Below are 20,844 nucleotides of genomic sequence, written 5' to 3' on the forward strand. Positions count from 1 at the left end.
CAGGGGAGGGTGTCAAGAGTGGGGAGGGGGATGGTCAGAGGGGTCAGGAGTTGAGGAGCTGGACAGCCCTGGGGATGAAGGTTGCTCTTCTCCTCTGTGTCTTGCAGCAGGGACAGCGAAGACGGCGTCCTGAGGGGAGCCACTCAAACGCTGAGAAGAGAGCATGAGAGGTGTCCTGCATGATCCGACCAGCTTACCTGAGTGTCTGCTGCTCGTGGATGGTCGACAGAGTTCTAACAGGAAGTCCAATGATCTTAGAGCAGACTGTGGCTACGCTCTGCAGGCGGTTTCTGTTCTGGAGGCTGGTGGAGTAGAACCAGCATGTGATGGACACTGAGCTGAGGGTCGATGATGATGATGATGATACAGTGATGAAGGGGCAGTGTAAATACCAATTAGATAAATGCTTTCAGTCTTGTCGGGATGGGTAACCTAGGCTATCATTTGGATTTCATACTAATGCTTTTATCGATACTCCTTATAGGTTTAGTTATTTGTAGCTTCTTTTCCATTACGAAATAAAAATTATTTTTATAAAATAATTTAAAAACAGGATAATACACAATCATTTCAGCCTAAATAATTTAACTAAATGTTTACACCAGCAAAGTCACTTTATAAACTAAAATATGTCACTGTAAACTTTTTATACAGTGCAATAAAATAGATCATATTCCTGACAATTTCAGACTTTGTCTTCTGCTGCTGTCAATTAGGTTGTTCCAGTCATGATCATTGACTTGAATATTAGCCATGTGCAGATACTGTTGACGGAGAAATGGCCACATTTAAAGATATATTGGCTTTTTACCCACAAAGGTTTCATTGCAGTTAAAGTAGCAGACGAGCTGGATTAACGCAGTCCAGACAAGACAGTTGTGGACACCATAGACTGTATGGACACAGAGCCATCATCCCATCTGTTACACCTGATGGGTGGCGGAGATAATAATGAAGTAACATGCTATTCAGTGACTTCATTTTAAAAATAATGCGTTACGGTAGCTACTAGTTAGCCTCCTGTCAAAAGTAACAGAGTTGTTGTCTCAGCAACGTATCCGTCGGTAGAGAGGGGGAACCTGTTGAAAAAGTCATTCAGCTTGTTCGCCCTCTCCATTGTCCCCCATGTAGCTCTGGTCTTTGTGTTACCTGTGATGGTCCTCACACCTTCCCAGACCTCCCTCTTGTTGTTCTCCCTTACAGCGTACTCACACTGTCCTCCCGGACCGCGACCCGGACTTAAGGGTACTTGTCCCCCCTCCCTCTCCCCCCGCGCCCCAGCCCCGTTTGTACTCACACTGCCAGGGCCGGCCAATGCTTCTTGCTGTCCATACGCCATCACGCCGTAACACGTCACACGCATTGATCACCTTTGGCCTTAGAATTGACTTTTATTTATGAATTGTCTTTTTTTGTCATTGTACCAGTACAACAAAATTTACAGTACAATCCCTTAAAGTGCAGAAATAATTTAACATTAAAAGCATAAAAAAAGAATAGGCTAGACCTTGTTGTTGAAATGGATTCTTCAATAAAGATCAACAAACAGGATCAGCTTTTCTCTGTGGTTTATTTTGCCAAAGCATTTTCCTCTGCAGACAAAAATACGTTCATCCCTGTGTCCTCACAAAGTTAGTCTAGCAGGAATGACAACGAGCCAAATCGTGCCCAGTCTTTTAGAAGAAGGGACAGGACGCGAATAGCCTTGGTTGGGTGACGTCTTTAGACCAAACAAAAACATGCCTTAGACATTACAATTCTGAACATTCTGAACCTCGCTCATCACAAGGTCTCTAACACAGGGTGCAGATGCACAGATATGCCATTATACCATCATGAGTTAGTTATTTGTATTATCCATTAAGAAGGTGAGACCTTTAAAAGACACATTTAAAACGACAAGCTTACACACAAGCACGCACACACACGTACACCGTAGCAGCTTAAGGAGACAAAACAAAAAACACTAGATTGCAGGGACCCTGAGATAATCATCAGAGAGAGAAACAGTAGAGTGCACATTTGGTGATTATTAAAAAAAAAGAAGAAAAAAAGTGGTGTTCAGTGCATGTACTTAGGTAAAGGTAATTGCTGACAAACCACACACTAGGGGTGGAACGGTTCACAAAATCCACTGTCCGGTTCATATCACAGTTTTTGGGTCTCGGTTCGGTTGTTTTTGTCTATTTCTTTTAGTATCTAAAAATACCATGTATCAGATCTGTAGCCTAATAATTAAAAAAAAAATGTAATCAGATATTCTTAAGGACATGTAAGGCAATCATGCAAAAACTGAAATAATAAGGCAGCTTGCTTAGGGATTAGCGTAACAATCTTAAATGAAAGTAAAGTGAGATTTTGAAACAGTAGGATACACATCGCTACATTTACGCGTTTATATATCTATTTAGCAAAAAGGTAAACAGTTGTTTGCCTTCTAGTTAAGAATATAAACACTATTACATTATCAAATCTTAGAAAAAATGAGGAAAATAGGTTTTCTTTCACTAAAATACACACAAACAGCAATCACTGAACTGACTGAATAAAGGCTAGGGCTATTCAATTAATTTGGAAATCAGGTCGGTTGGCGAAAATTATCCAAAATGAGGAGCTGTAAACATCACATTATTGGATATTGTAAAACAATGCAGCGACATAGTAGTACATAGAGTATATTTTCTTTATTTTGTCAATGTAAATAGTCATGCATCACATTAATGGATATTGTAAAACAGTGCAGCGACATAGGAGTGCATACAATATATTGTCTTTATTTTATCAATGTGAATATTAGTCATGACCTTAAAGTGCAACAACCTTGTCAAAAAACAATCCTTGTTAAATGAACAAACCTGTTAACCAGAGGTTAACACTCAATTATTGGACTAAAGTATAAGTTTGAGGCTCTTTTACTTTTACTTGAGTATTTTATTGACATGCTCCTTTATTCTTCTACTCTACAAATCAGTGGAAATATTATTTTTTACTCCTCTACATTTATCTGATAACTTCAGTCACTAGTTACTTTACCAGGTTTACAAGTAAATATGAAACATTAGTTTATTCATCAAAAACTGGACTGACACAAATGAATGTAACATAAATGCAGAGAAGCATGATTTTTCTGAAAATACCTGATCAACTTCTCCTCTTTACACTCAGATATAGCTGCAGATTAAACTCAGGCTTTACAGAAACAAAAACTTCTCGGTCCATTCTCTGGTGAACCGGTGGTTTTCTGTGTCAACTTTTCTTTTTTTCACAGTAGAAAGAGACATTGATGTGGTGATTTAACCACGGATTTGACCAGACAGAAACGAACAAACAGAGCGGAGCTTAGCGAGCTGTTGCCAAGGGGTTTCAAAAAACCCACGAAGAAGAGCATAGCGGGAGCGTGAATAGCGTTGTGGCTGCGTGCCTACAGGGAGCGCAGGGAGCAAGTCTCCCAGCGTGCTGGGATTTGACGCGCTGTAGCGCTGAGATGGATACGAGAGAGGACAGCAGTCATGAAGGCTTACGCTATGTTGCACCTCATAAACCGAATGGTACACACGTGTCCCGAACCGTGATATGCGTACCGAACGGGACAGATTTTTTTAATAAACCGTTCCACCCCACCACACACACATGCAGTAAGTCAGGATACTTTCTATGGAGCAACCATAGAATAACACCAAAAGTTTCTGAGGCAGATTGTTATTCCTGAGAACTCTCAGGAAGTACAGTCTCTGTTGTGCTGTCTTGATGGTGGTTGTGGTATTAATGTTCCAAGTTAAGTCCTTCTGTATGTGCACACCAAGAAACCGGAAATCCTTTTCCACCTGTTTCCCCCCGATGAATAGGGGTTGAGTGTCAGTTTTTGCTGTCCTCCTGACGTTTATGACCAGCTCCTTGGTTTTGGAGGTGTTCAGGACAAGTTTATTGTGTGAACAACCACATTGACAGCTGCTTCACCTTTTCCCTGTAAGCCGACTCATCTCCCCCCTAGAGATGAGCCCCACAATGATGAAGAGTAGCTGGATGGGTGCAGTCATGTGCGTAGAGGGTGTAGAGTAGGGGGCTCAGCACACAGCCCTGAGGCGAGCCGATGTTTAGGCTAAGGGCTGTGGAGATGTGGGGGCCTACCTTCACCCTCTGGGAGCGGTCCGACAGGAAGTCCTTGATCCAAAGGCAGACGGAGTCGGATGTTCCCAGTTCTAAAAGTTTGGTCATTAGTCTGTTGGGGAGTATGGTGTTAAATGCTGAGCTGAAATCCACAAATAGGATCCGTGCATATCTCCCCTGCCGCCCCAGGTGGGACAAAGCAGCATGGAGAGCTGTGGCGATAGCATCCTCTGTGCACCTGTTGGTTCTGTAGGCAAACTGGTGAGGGTCAAACCTGGGTAGGAGATTTGTAGTAGTCAGCCTTGGCCTCCCTGATGCCTCTCTTCAGGTTGGATCTGGCAGTGCTGTATAGTGCTGCATCACCAGCCCTGAAAGCGATATTTAGTCCTTTCCACTCATTGTTTAAGGCCCAAATTCACATTATTCTGTTTTGTTGTTCTCATTTTCTCCCGTGCAGTGATTTATCCTGTGGAATCAGGAAGAAGTATGGTTAACAATAAAAATACTTTCTCATTTACCTTTACCCCCCTTAGCTGCTAAGTGCTACATTCAGTTGTTGACTCTGGTGATGCTAATGATGTCGAAATAGCCAATTTTTCTTCCTTTTTTTAAACGTCATTTACTGTCATTTAATGTGTCCTTAAATAACCATAGGCGTAGGTACACTGAGTACGTCTTTACATGTGAACAAATCATATCCAGGATTCTTCAGCCGCAGAAATGCTAAAACAATTTAACACATCATAATTAAAATTCACTTTACTTCAACCTGCAAACTTGAATCAGTTAATATTTCAAATGTATCTTCCTGGGACACTGGTGACATTGGAGTATCGTAGGGACTATTTATGTCAACCAATATTACTGTTCTAGCAATCCTTAGAAAAATATTAAACTCCCTTAGCAGCTTCGTGTTTGGCTTTAGCTCTATCTTACTGGGTTATTAATTTCCAATGTGGTTTTGTAGATTTTAGGATTTTGATAAATACCTTCTCCTGCTTCATAAGCTTTAGACTACTGAATCTGTTACGTCCTTCCCACTCCTGCTGTGGGGGTGAATGGGGGACGTTTTTCTCATGTTTTATCAGTCAGTTCTGTGAGCTGAAGTTGAGCAAGTTTCATTTGAATGTCTCATCCAGTCTGTTTTGTACTGGACCGGGCAATGCATCCACAATTGAGGTTCCTAACAAACTCATCAACAGTGGGCTTTTTTTTTAGCCTCCTCCTCAGTTTCTTGTTTCCATCTTTTCAGCTGACAACTGATTTATATGGCTGGATTTTCTGTGGCAGTAAGGATTTCACCCTTCAATGCTTTAGGGTCAATTTTGAAAGGGTACTCTTTTCTCAGGACTGCCTACAGGCTGTTTCTGTAAGCATTGAACTCAGTTCCATTGGTCCTTGGATCTGCCATCCACGCACCTCCATTGTCTCGCAGAAGATTTTCCATCGTGGCTATGCCGAAAAATTCCTGCCAACACTGATTTAATGTCGCCCAGTGCAAGCAACTTTCCCACTGTTTTTTCCGCGACGTGTCTTATCCAGCGGCTCACTCCCTCGTGGATTTCAGGTAATCTGTGGATTAATGCCTCAAGGTCTTGGGTTTGTCAACAGGAGTAATGTTCCTGTGACCCCCGTATCAATGTTGGATATTGACCAGGGTCAGTGCATCTATCTGGGGTGTGAATGTAATTGCATGTCCTATCAACTGTTGCTGTTCTGCCGCATCTCAGGGCGCTTGCTAATCTAGGCGTTTCCTTTTCCATGACTTTTTATTTGTTAGAAATGTTAGAATTCTATTAGAATTCTCTTTATGTTTTCCCTGTTATTAATGCCTTCATCTCTGATTAGTTTTAATGTTTCTTTCTAGTTCTTTCTCTCTTTTTCGCTGTTGTTTATTACACTTATCCTTTGCTTTGTAGTCTTTAATACGAAGCATCATGTCCTCCTAGAGTCTCACACCGATGGTACCTTCTTTTGGCCAGGCTGTATCTAAACCCTTTGTTAGGTTTTTCATTTCTCAGATAGTTCCTTAATCTCCTTCTTGTTGTTGGGATGTTTAATTCTCAGAATGATTGCCGGTGTTTCATTCATGACTTACTTTACTTAATTATATTTTATTTATTTATTATTTTTATTATAACAAACAGCCAGTTTTTTTTAAATATTTAAGAATACTAATGTGTCAGCTATTTATCAATAGAATATCTCACTTCAATCTATAAGTCTGTTGAGTAAGATCAGAGGCTAGAATATACAGTAGTTTTAATTAACTTCACTATTTATTTTAATTGTTGGCTTAAATATACTTTACCTAACTTCCCTAATTGATATCATTTCAGTGAATTGTTTTTATTTTGTTACTATTGTTAATGTTAAATGTCACTTTTAAGTTAAGCTATTAACATTTACTTTTTCCCATTTGCACTTAATTAGCTCTTACTTTGCCTTACTGCACTTCCTGGTCTCACTGTCTGTGGCTCTTAGCTCCACCCCTACTGTCTACCAGGCTCTCACCAGATTTGTTTGTGAACTGCCACGGATAACGTCTGCCATGAACCCTGTTCTATCGGCCTGACGTCTCACTAACCCAGAATAAGACTTCAGAATGGCTATCTTACTCACTTCACTTCACACAGTGTATGAAAATTAGAGCGTACTATATATATATATATATATATATATATATATATATATATATATATATATATGTCAAGCTTCAAATCATCTTTACACACAGATTATATACAGAGGCATCACACAATTTTCTTAGCAATTCTTAGTTCACTCCACAGACATTTTCCTTCTCTCACTGCGGTCCTGCTCGCTCTAACACACACACACACACACATGTACGCGCCCACGCTTACAACACAAGCCCCCACTTTCTCTCACTGTCCTGCTCTGTTGTTTTCCCTTTTTTTTTCTATATAACTTTAGTCAGTCCGTCAGTCTTTTTACATGGATTTTTAACCTAAGTTTCCAGCAACTTTTTTTTTCTTTCTTTATACTTATTCTCTAACTTTTCACTTTTCACTAATGTCTAAATTTTCTACAGGTCTAAATCTGAGATATTTACAACATATCCTCCCCGGTTTCCTTTCTCTCTTTTTGCAACTAGAATATGTTGGCTTTTATATGCAGCTATGTATATCAGTTCAGTTGTAGTTCTGTGTAGTATTTTTAATATATCTATATCACAGATAAGATTGTTTTCTTACAGTTTATTAAATGCCCTATTTAATACAAAAACTACTATTATTTTTCTTCGAGAAAAAAAACACAGCTTCCTGTCTCTGTTAACATATGTTAGTAAGCATGCAGACATAGACTGTGCAAATTCCCTGTCTCAGTACTTCAGTCACCTTTAAAGGTTCTTTTTGGAAGAATTTTCAGACACCCCCAGCTGCACCTCAGCCCTAACAAAGACTGCACAAACCGAATTATGGATCAAAAGATCTCTTGGTTTTGGGTGCTAGCCGTGTGTCTTTTGTCAGGAGAGAAGATGCAGCTCTGATGTTGTGTCCTGTTCGTAACAGAATGTTAATTATGTTACTTATGTTGTGGCAAAGACTAGGGATTGAACAGTTGATGGACTCTTTAACAGCTCTCCGGAGAGCATAATCAAAAATTCCTTTTTACATGTACATTTGTACTTCATGCCTGTATCAATATCATTCCTTTGCTCTCTGGGCCTATAGCTTAAAGTTAGGCCCTCTCAGCTGATGCTATCAGTTACACCCAGGCTCCTGTATGAATGGGCTTCCAAGCCACTCCTGGCAGGAGTGACGTCGCACAAAAAATTTGCTTCAAAATTTACAACCACACCCAACTCCTGAATTTCAACTGCGCCACAACTTCTAGTTGGCGATTAATAGCTCTTCTGAATTTTCACTACTTCAAAATGACAACGCCCGCAAATAAACACAGTTGTTTAATTCACAGTATGTCTTCACCCAATTCTTTACTCTGCTAGTTTTCCTCTGGATTTAAATCACCCATCTCATCTCATCTTCAACCGCTTATCCGGGGTCAGGTCGCGGGGGAAGCAGCTTTAGCTGGGGACACCAAACTTCCCTTTGCCCTGTAATTGGCACACACCCTCTGGTCCCCCTTTCTAAATAGAGGAACCGCCCCCCCGGTCTGCCACTCCCTTGGCACTGTCCCAGACTTCCACGCAATGTTAAAGAGACGGGTCAACCCAGACAGCCCCTCCAAACCCAAAGCTTTCAGCATTTCTGGACGAATCTCATCATCACTATGGAGTTGTTTGACTACCTCAGTGACTTCCACCTGATATATTGACAATGATTCCCCATCAGCCTCCAGCTACAAAAGAGGCCGTGTTGGTCGGATTAAGGAGTTCCTCAAAGTGCTCCTTCCACCGCCCAATTACCTCATCGGCTGAGGTCACCAGCGTCCTGTTTTTACTGTAAACAGCTTGGACGGTTCCCCGTTTCCTCCTCCTGAGGTATCGAATGGTTTTCCAGAAGCACCTTGGTGCCGCCCGAAAGTCCTTCTCCATGACTTCTCCGAACTCCTCCCACACCCGCTGCTTTGGCTCTGACACAGCAGAGGCTGCAGCCCTTCTGGCTCATCGGTACCTTGCAACTGCCTCCTGAGTCTTCTGGGATAACATATCCCGGAAGGCCTCCTTCTTCAGTCGGACAGCTTCCCTGACCACGGGTGTCCACGGGTTACCGCCCCTTGAGGCACCTAAGACCTTGAGGTCACAGCTCACTGCTGCAGCTTCAGCAAAGGAAGCTTTGAACATTGCCCACTCCGGTTCAATGCCCCCAACCTCCACAGGGATGCCAGAAAAGCTCCGCCGGAGGTGTGAGTTAAAGATCTCTCGGACAGGGGCCTCCTCCAGACGTTCCCAGTTCACCCGCACTACTCATTTGGGCTTACCTGGTCTGTCCAGAATCTTACCCCATCCTCTGACCCAACTCATCACCAGATGGGGATCAGGTGACAGCTTTGCCCCTCTCTTCACTCGAGTGTCCAAAACATACGGCCTCAGATCAGATGATACGATCATAAAATAGATCATCGTTCCTTTGGCCTAGGGTGCTCTGGTACCACATACACTTATGAGCATCCTTATGTTCAAACATGTTGTAAGTTATAGACAATCAGAAGACTAGCACATAAGTCTAATAACAGACGAACGCTCGGATTAAATCAGGGAGGCCGTTCCTCCCAATCATGCCTCTTCAGGTGTCTATCATTGCCTACGTGGGCGTTGAAGTCTCCCAGCAGAACTATGGAGTCCCCTAATGGAGCCATATGTGGAAGTAAACGACAGCGATCGCCCCGACTTGTTGATAAAAAAGGCCGACCTTTCAGACATTGGCCGACTCGCTCTACCAACTGAGCCACAGCCGCCCAGTAATTTGCATATGAGACAGATGACTGTGGCGTTATCAATCCGCAAAAGCTGCTATGCAAACGGTGGTACCATGTTCTTTGGACCAATGGAGGCAGTACTTCAATTTTAGTGTTTACCGTAAAAACAAGCATCAAAAATGCGACTGACACATTTCCTCAAACAAAACTCTTAAGATGTATCAGATAGGTAACGTTATGTATAACATTGTAATGAAAAACTACACAAAGAGGCATTCACAGAGACAGCTACTTATTCAAGGTTATTTTTATTCATATATTGACAACATCCAAACGTGTTGCATTAATGCCTTATGTTATGTAGCGTACTGTATATGCCGTAGGTTTACGTTAACCTGTACTTCATAGTTATGCAGCCTTAGCTAATCAGCATTCCTTTTTACATTTCAGTCGGTCTTATCAACTAAATACTATTGCAAATGTTTGAAAACATTTTTATGTTAATGTTTTAACTATTGCTGTCAATCAATTAAAAAAAAACCTAATTAATCACATAATTTGCTGTGATTAATCTCTTTCTTTCTTCTTAAGACTAAAGTATGTAATAATGGATATTTAATTGTAAAATGATTGAATGTATGTAGAATCAACAAAAAGGAGTATTTAAATTCAAATACTATTGTTTAATAGCAGCAGATTTTCAAAGAAACCACTAGGGCCATCAAAATTGACTGTCAGCTTGAAAAAAGGCATATTTCTTATATGCACTTGTAATAACAAAACCTAGGCCTATATGTTACAGTGACAGTTGAATTTCAAAAAGGTCCACAATATAGCATGCAAATATGTAAAAGAGAACAAGGAAATGCAGCAATTCAGCTTAGTCTTCGTTTACATTCAGCCAGTTACTGAGACAGACCAATCTGTTTACATGGGACAAAGCAGCTCTCTTCTTTTGGATGATGTGGCCTGAGAGTGAGAACAACCTCTCACAAGGCACTTTGGTTGCAGAGGTTGACAGGTACCTGCGTGCAATGCTTGCCAGCCTGGTATGTGCTCCTTCTCTGTTTGACCACCACTGTAGTGGACACGCTGGCAAATTTGTGCTCTGCTTTGTAGCGGTCCACACATTTTTCTATGGACTCTCTCTCTTCTGTCTTTATCTTGCAAACTCTAAAGATTACTTTTGTTTGTTCCAAAGATCCGCCGGGAAACTTTTTAATGTGAAACTTTCTGCCCAAAAGTCCTAACTTCTCTGTATCCATCGCAAGCAAAGGTGGCTAATGGTCGTCATAGGTCAGCTGCCACAGGAAGTAAACAAAACACAGCTGAATCAATTTTGTTTAAAAAAAAATGAACGCATTAAATATTAGAAATTAACGCAGAGATTAAAACCTTCATTTTGACAGCACTAGTTTTAACATTAACTACCTGCCACCACCGTGTCTGTAACAATGACTGCATCCACTGTTAATACTGCTTTTTATTGGGAACTGACAATATGGATTACATATCATGGTAATTGCATCACTATAATATTGTAAAGTTTCTGCACACTCTGTTAAGAGTCTATCTAGATAAAATGATCAGATGAGAATGTTTGTTTTTAATATATTACACAATTCAACTGTCTGATAATGTTGGCAGAGGAAGAAACATTTTTATGTGCTGATTCTGTGAGCTGTTCTGTTGTGCCATCCTTTGGTCAAATAACATTTTCACTCCGCCAATGGCCAAAGCATTAACACTCTGTTTGATTCTCTCTAGATTCCAGTTGCGTGCAAGTCCTGCCCATGTGGTTATGTGTTCATTAGCCGAAAACTCCTAAATGCCAAATTAAATGAGCGCTCTTCTCCAGCTATAGCAGGTAAGGTTCAGCTTGCATAAAGCTAATGAATTAGGCCTAGAAATGGAGCTCCATCTTGTGTTTAATGTTTGCTTGATGCTTCAAAATGTGCTTTAAGCAAAGTTATATTCATTCTATGTAGGGATGTAAGAAATTCATCGATTATCTATTAATTTTCGATAAGAAATTACTCGATTACAATAAATTAATTGAACCCATAATTCCCCGCCAGTCCACGTGAGGGCACGCTTGAAGCCAGACGTAGTTGACGCACACACAGAAACACAAGCGAAGCAGGGCTCTGATGACAACAAAACAAACAAGAAGCGGTACACTGACGGGATGAGGCCAAAACAGAGTGCAGTATGGAGCCACTTTAAGACTTGAGCTCCCACAGTTGCGTTAACATCAGGTTACAAGTCATAGTCACAGTGTCGCATCAGAAGGACCCGAAGCCGTCTGTCGGCAGCTCCAGAGCCAACCGACAGCAGAAATTTACTAAACCAAAATAGTTTTCATGTCGGCTCTATGGGAAGAAATCAACAGTGTTTTATCTCATTTACTGTCTTTTTTATTTGTGCTTTTTCCTGTAAGTCGTCGTGCTAATCTTAGCCAACTATGTTCGTTAACTTTCTTACATGTTTTGTCCGTTTGTCTCATTCTTTGGACTATTTTTGCCGACCGCATCTCTGTCTGGAAGCAACAATGCTACACCCGCGATCAGCTGTTGTCGCTAGCACCAACGGCGCTAATGCGGGAGAGGCCTGAAATCCCCACAGAACTGAGAAGAAAGTACAGGGGATGTAAGGCTGGACGTAAACACCGGGAAAAGAAGAGGAGATATAAACCATCTCTCCCTTCCATCACCATGGGGAACATGAGGTCGCTGGCTAATAAGATGGACGAGCTGGCGGGCCTGGTGAAGACTCAGTGGATGTATCGCGTGAGCAGTGTGCTGTGTTTTACGGAGACATGGCTCCACGAGAACATCCCGGACTCTAACGTAACTGTGGACGGCTTTCAGACTGTTCGGGCGGACAGGAGTCACCGTGAGAGTGGCAAGAGGAAAGGTGGGGGACTTGCTATTCTTATTAACAACAAGTGGTGTCATCCTGGACACGTTACTGTAAAGGAGTGTGTGTGCAGCCTGGACATTGAGCTGCTTGCCATGAGTCTGCGGCTATACTATCTGCAGAGGGAGTTTTCACACGTGATCGTCCTGGTTGTTTACATTCCTCCGAATGCAGACGCGGCGCGCGCGAGTGACGTCATCCACACCGTTGTCGCGGGCCTTCAGACACAGCACCAAGACGCATTCATTGCAATATCTGGGGACTTAAACCACATCACTCTGGCTGCAACACTGCCCACTTTCAAGCAGTTTGTGGACTGTCCCACCAGGGAAAACAAGACACCGGACCTGCTGTATGCTAATGTTAAGGAGGCTTACAGCTCCACTGCCCTTCCTCCTCTTGGAAGATCGGACCACAACCTCATCCACCTGCAGCCCCTGTATAAGCCCCAGGTCCAGCGGCTTCCGGTGACCACCAGGACTGTGAGGAGATGGTCACAGGAGACCGATGAAGCTTTACAGGGCTGCTTCGAACTTACAGACTTGGACGTGCTCTGTGATTCACATGGAGAGGACCTTGATGATCTCACGGACTGCATAACAGGGTACATCAATTTCTGTGTGGACAGCGTTGTTCCTACAGTGACTGTACGCTGTTTCCCCAATAACAAGTCGTTGGTCACCAGAGACATCAAGGTCCTGCTGAATGAGAAGAAGAGGGCCCTCAGAGATGGGGACAGAGAGCGGATGAGGCAGGTCCAAAGGGAGCTGAAGGAGAGGATTCGACAGGGCAAAGACACCTACAGGAGGAAGCTGGAGCACAAACTCCAGTAGAACAATTTAAAGGACGTGTGGAGCGGCATGAGGAGCATCACTGGCTACAAATCATCTGGTAGCCAGACAGTAGGAGGTGGTACTGAACGTGCCAATGAGCTGAATCTGTTCTTCAACAGATTTGATGAAAGGGCTCTGGACCACCACCCCACGGCTCCTCCACAACCATCCACCTCCAGCCCTGCAAACACCCCCCCCCCCCCCCCCCCCATTCCTTCCTGATTTTGCCCTACCTGCCCCCCGTAGGGACGTAAGCTGACGGCGATGCAGGTGGACCCTCCCCTGGTTTCCTGGATCCCCCGGTGTAATACTGAACGCCGGAGGAATTCTTTTCTTCCGGTGGCCATCAAACTTTATAATTCATCTACAGGTCAGGTAAGGAACAGTGGAGACACTGTATCCTGAGAAAATGTCACTTTATATCATCACTGCACCACTTTATTCAGTTGTACTGTCACTTACTTTAGTAAGAAATGCTGCTACACTTTACACCGTCACTTTATATCACGACTACATCACTTTATTTAGTGGTACTGTAACTTACTGCTGCTACACTTTACTGTGTTTTACTGTAACTTAGTTCTGTAAGAAATGCTGCTACATTTCACTGTGGTTTACTGTAACGTATCTCAGTAAGAAATGCTGCTACACTGTACTTTACTGTAACTTACTTCAGTAAGAAATGCTGCTACACTTCACTGTGCTTTACTGTCACTAAGTTCTGTAGGAAAAGCTGCTACATTTTTAACACTTATAACTTATCGCACCTTCTCACTTATTTAGTTTGTACAGATTTTATTTCAATCTGCTTATAAACTGCATGCTGCGTATTGTTGTATATTGTATATACCTACGCTTAACCACAATGTCTGTTGCACTCTGTCACACTTAGTTATTGTTTGATTTATTTTTACGTTAGCTTTATTTGATTTGATTATGTTAGCTTATTGTCACTCTGATCCTTTCCCACCTTTGTATTGAAACTGTTGCACAATAATTTCCCTCGGGATAAATAAAGCTTCTTGAATCTTGAATTTTAACTGATTCATTGACTTGTTTCTCCGCCCAGCGAGTGAGGCAGCAGGTGACTGCTGATCTGAGTCAGTCAGTGTAGATACGGTTTATATGTTTAAAACACAGATACACACTGATCTGATCAGTCAATGTAGATACGGTTCATATGTTTAAAACACATAAACCGACTGATCTGATCAGTCAGTGTAGATACAGTTCATATGTTTAAAACGCATTTATAGACTAGGGGTGGAACGGTTCACAAAATCCACTGTTCAGTTCATATCACGGTTTTTGGGTCACGGTTTTTGGGTTCAGTTGTTTTTTTCCATTTCTTTTAGATTCTAAAAATACCATGTATCAGATCTGTAGCCTAATAATTAAAAAAAAGTTTAATCAGATATTCTTAAGGACATGTCATGCAATCATGCAAAAACTGAAATAATAAGGCAGCTTGCTTTGGGATTACTGTAACAATCTTAAATGAAAGTGAAGTGAGATTTTGAAACAGTAGGAGACACATTGCTGCATTTACGCGTTTATATATTTAGTTTGCAAAAAAGGTAAACAATTGTTTGCCCTCTAGGTAAGAATATAAACACTTTTACATTATCAAATCTTAGAAAAAATGAAGAAAATTGTTTTTTTTTTCACTAAAATACGCACAAACAGCAATCACTGAACTGACTGAAATAGGCTACATTCAATTAATTTGGAATTGAGGCCGGTTGACGAAAATGATCCAAAATGAGGGGCTGTAAAAATCTGAGCATCACATTAATGGATATTGTAAAACAATGCAGTGACATAGGAGTGCATACACTATATTGTCTTTATTTTATCAATGTAAATATTAGTCATAGGCCTCAGAGTGCAACAAGCTTGTAAAAAAATAAATCCTTGTTGGATGAACAAACCGGTAACCAGAGGTTTTCACTCAATTATTTGACTAAAGTACAAGTTTGAGGCTCTTGTCCTTTACATGCTACTTTATACTTCTGCTCCACTACAAATCAATGGAAATATTCTACTTTTTACTGGACTACATTTATCTGATACTTCAGTTACTAGTTACTTTACCAGGCTGACAAGCACATATGAAACATTAGTTTATTCATCAAAAACTGGACTGACACAAATGAACGTCACATAAATGCAGAGTAGCATGATTTTAATCAACTTCCCCTCTTTACACGCAGATATGGGTGTAAACACACAGGCTTCACAGAGACAGAAACTAAAACTTCTCTGGTGAACTGACAGTTTGCTGTGTCAACTTTTCTTTTTTTCAGAGTAGAAAGAAACATTGAGAACAACAACAGAGCAGAGCCTAGTGAGCTGTTGCCAAGAGGCTTCAGAAACCCACGAAGAAGCGTGTAGCGGGAGCGTGCGTAGCGTTTTTCCCGTGTGCCTACAGGGAGAGCTCGGAGCAAGTCTCTCAGTGCGCTGGGACTTGACGCGCTGAGACGGATACGAGAGAGGACAGCGGTCATGAAGGCTTACGCTACGTTGCACCTCGTAAACCGAACGGCACACACGTGTACCGAACCGTGTACCGAACTCTACGGTGGAGCGTTCCACCCCTAATACAGACTGATCTGATCAGTCAGTGTAGATAAGGTTCATATGTTTAAAACGCATATACAGACTGATCTGATCAGTCAGTGTAGATACGGTTCATATGTCCAAAACGCATATACAGACTGATCTGATCAGTCAGTGTAGATACAGTTCATATGTTTAAAACTAGGGTGTGATATGAGCGTGTGACGGTCGTCACACTGCTTTTTATCTCACTCTCTGTAGAGCAGTGCCGTTACGTTGACAGGCGCAGGGCCCTTTTAGACAGTGAGGCCCCCAGACAGTGAGGGAAATCACTTTGCTATGGAGCAATCCCAGCTAACACAAGTACTATGCAAAGACACCTGCAGCCCCACCACAGCTCCCTGCTAAAATCTACCCGTCTGTAAAAAAAATACTGACATTTAAATGTTAAAGTTTTGTGTTAAAATCTTGTTGCGTCTCGTTCTCGTGGACTTAATATCATGTATCGTCTCGTCACACCCCTTATTCTGGATGTATGGTATATATATATATTTTTTTACTTTCATGACAGTGATGGTGCTGTTGTCTACCTTCTAGCTTGCATCTTCAAAAGAGCACAATATAAATGTGACACTGAATTTGAAACAGCACATTGTAATTTCTGCATCTATTATTGACTTACCCCTAACATTTCTGGTTGCACTCCCAAAGTTTCTGTTTGCGCTCCTAAAATTTCTGGTTGTGCCCCTAAAATTTCTGGTTGCACCCTTAAAGTTTTCAGTTGGGGGCCACAGTGCTCCTAGTGAAAAAAAGTTAGTCCAAGGCCCAGATTGTATTCTTCTATTCAGGAATGATTTTTTTTTTATGCTGCTGCTATTAATGTTTCCAATGTGGCAGATGAGAGAATGCCCAATTTATTTTCATGGTAGTTTGATATGCTACCAAATTGTTATTCCCTGCCCTCAAGTGAATTTCAGTCAAAAGCAACTGGACTTGGTTATTTGTCTTGGAAGACGTTTCACCTCTCATACAAGAGGCTTCATCAGTTCATGTACACATCTGACCAAGCTGGGACTGGTCCAACTCACTGGTGTGGAGATCCAGGTATTTAACCTTTCACAAGGCTGATGATGTCACTGAAACCCTTTGTGCTCCAAGTGCACAAAGGGTGCACTTGTTAGAGTGATAGTTGTTGAGTGACAGTCGTTGGTGGGCAGTAGGTTTTGACTTCGTTAGTGCTCTATTGGGTCATAACGACAGTTGTTGGAGTCACATGGGGCCATTTGTGAACAGTTGTTCTTTGAAGTTAGGTTGTTGAATGTCCTGAAGGGATGAAAGGGCAGCATTGTAAACCAGAGATAGGTAGTGTCTCAGACCTCCTCCTCTGTTTAGTGATGGTTTCTCTACCTTTACATAGATGGCTTCATCCACGCCTCTTTCAAACCATCTGTCCTCTTTGTCCAGGATGTGGACATTGTTGTCATCAAAGGCCTGGGATTTCTCCTTGAGATGTAAGTGGACAGCAGAGTCCAGGCCTGAGGAGTGAGCTCTCCTGTGTTGGGCCATGCGTTCATGCAGTGGTTGTTTCTCCAATGTAGAGATGGAGTCTAAGCCGGGATATTCTGGTTATCCTGTCTTACTTTATCCATGATCCGGTTGCATGAAATCACAGGCACTCAAATTACCATGGAAATGTATTCAGTGTCGGAGATTTATTCAGATTAATCAAGACTTCGGCCAGTCTTGATTTATCCTTCTGTTTTATCTGTTAAGTCAGATGTCAGTCCGATCACAAATGTTTCACAACTATTCCATGAGCTTTTAGCCTAATTCAATTACATTACAGTACAATTTTGAGGTACATAAGTAATTCCATTTGATGCTACAGTGCATCCGGAAAGTATTCACAGCGTTTCACTTTTTCCACATTTTATTACGTTACAGCCTTATTCCAAATTGTATTAAATAAATCTCTGTCCTCAAAATTCTACACATAATGCCCCATTATGACCACGTGAAAAAGGTTTTCTTGAGAGCTTTGAAAATGTATTAAAATTAAAAAACAAAGAAATCACATCTACGTTAGTATTCACAGCCTTTACCATGAAGCTCAAAATTGAGCTCAGGTGCATCCTGTTTCCACTGATCATCCTTGAGATGTTTCTACAGCTTAAATGGAGTCCAGCTGTGGTAAATCCAGTTGATTGGACATGATTTGGAAAGGCACACACCTGTCTATATAAGGTCCCACAGTTGACTGCATGTCAGAGCGCAAACACCAAACATGAAGTCAAAGGATTGTCTGTAGACCTCAGAGACAAAATTGTCTCGAGGTACAAATCTGGGGAAGGATACAGAAAAATATCTGCTGCTTTGAATTTCCCAATGAGCACAGTGGCCTCCATCATTCGTAAATGGAAAAAGTTTGGAACCACCAGGACTCTTCCTAGAGCTGGCCGTCTAAATTGAGCAATCGGGGGAGAAGGGCGTTGGTCAGGGAAGTGACCAAGAACCCGATGGTCACTCTGTCAGAGCTCCAGCGTTCCTCCGTGGAGAGAGGAGAACCTTGCAGAAGGACAACCATCTCTGCAGCAATCCACCAATCAGACCTGTATGGCAGGGTGGCCAGGCGAAAGCCACTCCTTAGTAAAAGGCACAAGGCATCCTGTCTGGAATTTGCCAAAAGGCACCTGAAGGACTCTCAGACCATGAGAAACAAAATGATCTGGTCTGATGAGACAAAGATTGAACTCTTTGGTGTGAATGCCAGGCGTCATGTTTGGAGGAAACCAGGCACTGCTCATCACGAGGCCAATACCATCCCTACAGTCAAGCATGGTGGTGGCAGCATCATGCTATGGGGATGTTTTTCAGCAGCAGGAACTGGCAGACAAGTAAGGATAGAGGAAAAGATGAATGCAGCAATGTACAGAGACATCCTGGATGAAAACCTGCTCCAGAGTGCTCTTGACCTCAGACTAGGGCGACGGTTCATTTTTCAGCAGGACAACGACCCCAAGCACACAGCCAAGATCTCAAAGGAGTGGCTTCAGGACCACTCTGTGAATGTCTGGCTCAGTCAGAGCCCAGACTAGAATCCGATTGAACATCTCTGGAGAGATCTGAAAATGGCTGTGCACAGACGTCTCCCATCCAACCTGATAGAGCTTGAGAGGTGTACTGCAAAGAACAATGGGCAAAACTGCCTAAAGAGAGGTGTGCCAAGCTCGTGGCATCATATTCAAAAAGACTTGAGGCTGTAGAGGCTGCCAAAGGTGGTTCTACCAAGTATTAATCAAAGGCTGTGAATACTTATGTAAATATGATTTCTTTGTTTTTTAATTTTAATACATTTTCAAAACTCTCAAGAAAACTTTTTTCACGTGGTCATAATGGGGAGATGTGTAGAATTTTGAGGACAGAGATTAATTTAATACAATTTGGAATAAGGCTGTAACGTAATAAAATGTGGAAAAAGTTAAATGCTGTGAATACTTTCCGGATGCACTGTACTTTATACTTCTACCCCACTACATTACAGAGGAAATATTGTACTTTTTACTCCCCTACATTCTTTTGGTAACTTAAGTTATTTTACATTCATTCATTCATTCATCTTCAACCGCTTATCCCGGGGTCGGGGTCGCGGGGGGTGCTGGAGCCAATCCCAGCTGACATCGGGAGTGAGGCGGGTACACCCTGGACAGGACGCCAGTCTATCACAGGGCACATAGACACGAACAGAGACAGACAACCATTCACACCTACGGACAATTTTAGAGTCATCAATTAACACGTGCAATATTAGTGATATTTACATAAATATATTTATAATTATACTAAATATGGAATGGCCCATTCTGCATAATAGAGAGAGACAGACAGAGAGAGAGAGAGAGAGAGATTTAAAAAAAAAACATTTTTATTTTCAACATAGATGTTTGTTTCCGAGAAACATCATACTTTTACAGATGCACGGTCAAAATATAAAAAATATACACGTATATTATAATCTCATAAAAACACAGTGAAAGATGAGCTCTTCCTCCTGCACTGAACACAGAGCTGTGGTGAAACACCATTGGTCTAAAAACTCTTTGACTTACTTAGACTTCTCTTTATTTATCCCTTTGGGATAACTCCTGCAAGGAAATTTAATTTTCAGCAGCTTACAAAAACACGAGGGAGGTAAAAAAAACAAAACAGTATAGGATAACCAATACACTCTTAGCTAAATAAATACAGAAAGTATATATACAGTAAACAATAAACTCTTAGTAAAATACATATGCGGTAGACGTAAGAATACAGGTCAAATACAATTCACAGTAAATTAAATCAGATAAGTTAAATGTAGAGGAAATGTATAAGATATGACAGAAATGAGCAGTAAGATTAAATTATTGCACTTAAGTGGTGGATAAAGTTATTGCACAAAGAAAAGAAGATAAGTGTCCAGGTATGTAAGAGTAGATTATTAATTGTACAGTTAGTGGCGCCCACTCATTCCCTTCTGTCCTCTTTATTTCCTCCTCCCCCCCGAGTGAGGACTTGTAGAGTATGATGGCCTGAGGGACAAAGGAGTTCTTGAGTCTGTTGGTCCTGCACTTGATCAATTCCAGGGGCCTTCCCCCCCTGCATGTTCTGCAGTGCTTTAAAAACCTCCTTCTCAGTCAGGGGCCCCTCTTGCTCCTTGTTCACGTCATCAGAAACTATGGGCAGGTCCCTGCAGAACTGGGACCGGATCAGAGCCCCCTGTGACTTAAAGCCCAGCAGGTCTGCCAAGATGGGTTTTTGGGGATTTGAGGCCTTCAATACAGCCTCGATTTCCTGTGGACTCTGCAGGTCCAATATGGTTATCTCTAGATCTTTCATAGACTTAGAAATGTCTCGAGAAACATTGAGTGTACTGTTGACAAAGCTACTTGATGTCAGCCTAACCTATGTTCCACCATTGCCTCAGTGAACTAAAATCTCCCTTTCTGTCTCTAAAACCATTCCCAAAAAAATAAAAACCTCTCTAAAATGTGCATCTAAAAGCAAAGCAGTGTTAAAATGCCAATATGCAGATCTGTTTTAT

At 41.7% G+C, this 20,844-nt stretch overlaps 1 protein-coding gene across 1 annotated transcript in view; it reads left to right on the top strand.

Annotated features, from left to right (window-relative positions):
• cUnh16orf87 (chromosome Un C16orf87 homolog) overlaps positions 1 to 20,844 on the top strand; it is a 36,750-nt gene that overhangs the window by 10,204 nt on the left and 5,702 nt on the right. The window contains exon 2 of the mRNA XM_083940478.1: positions 11,221 to 11,320. Coding sequence (XP_083796604.1) covers positions 11,221 to 11,320 — 100 coding nt within the window. The remainder of the gene's footprint in view (positions 1 to 11,220; positions 11,321 to 20,844) is intronic.

The sequence above is a fragment of the Echiichthys vipera genome (genome assembly GCF_963691815.1).
Source record: "Echiichthys vipera genome assembly, chromosome: 1".
NCBI classification, from domain to species: domain Eukaryota; kingdom Metazoa; phylum Chordata; class Actinopteri; order Perciformes; family Trachinidae; genus Echiichthys; species Echiichthys vipera.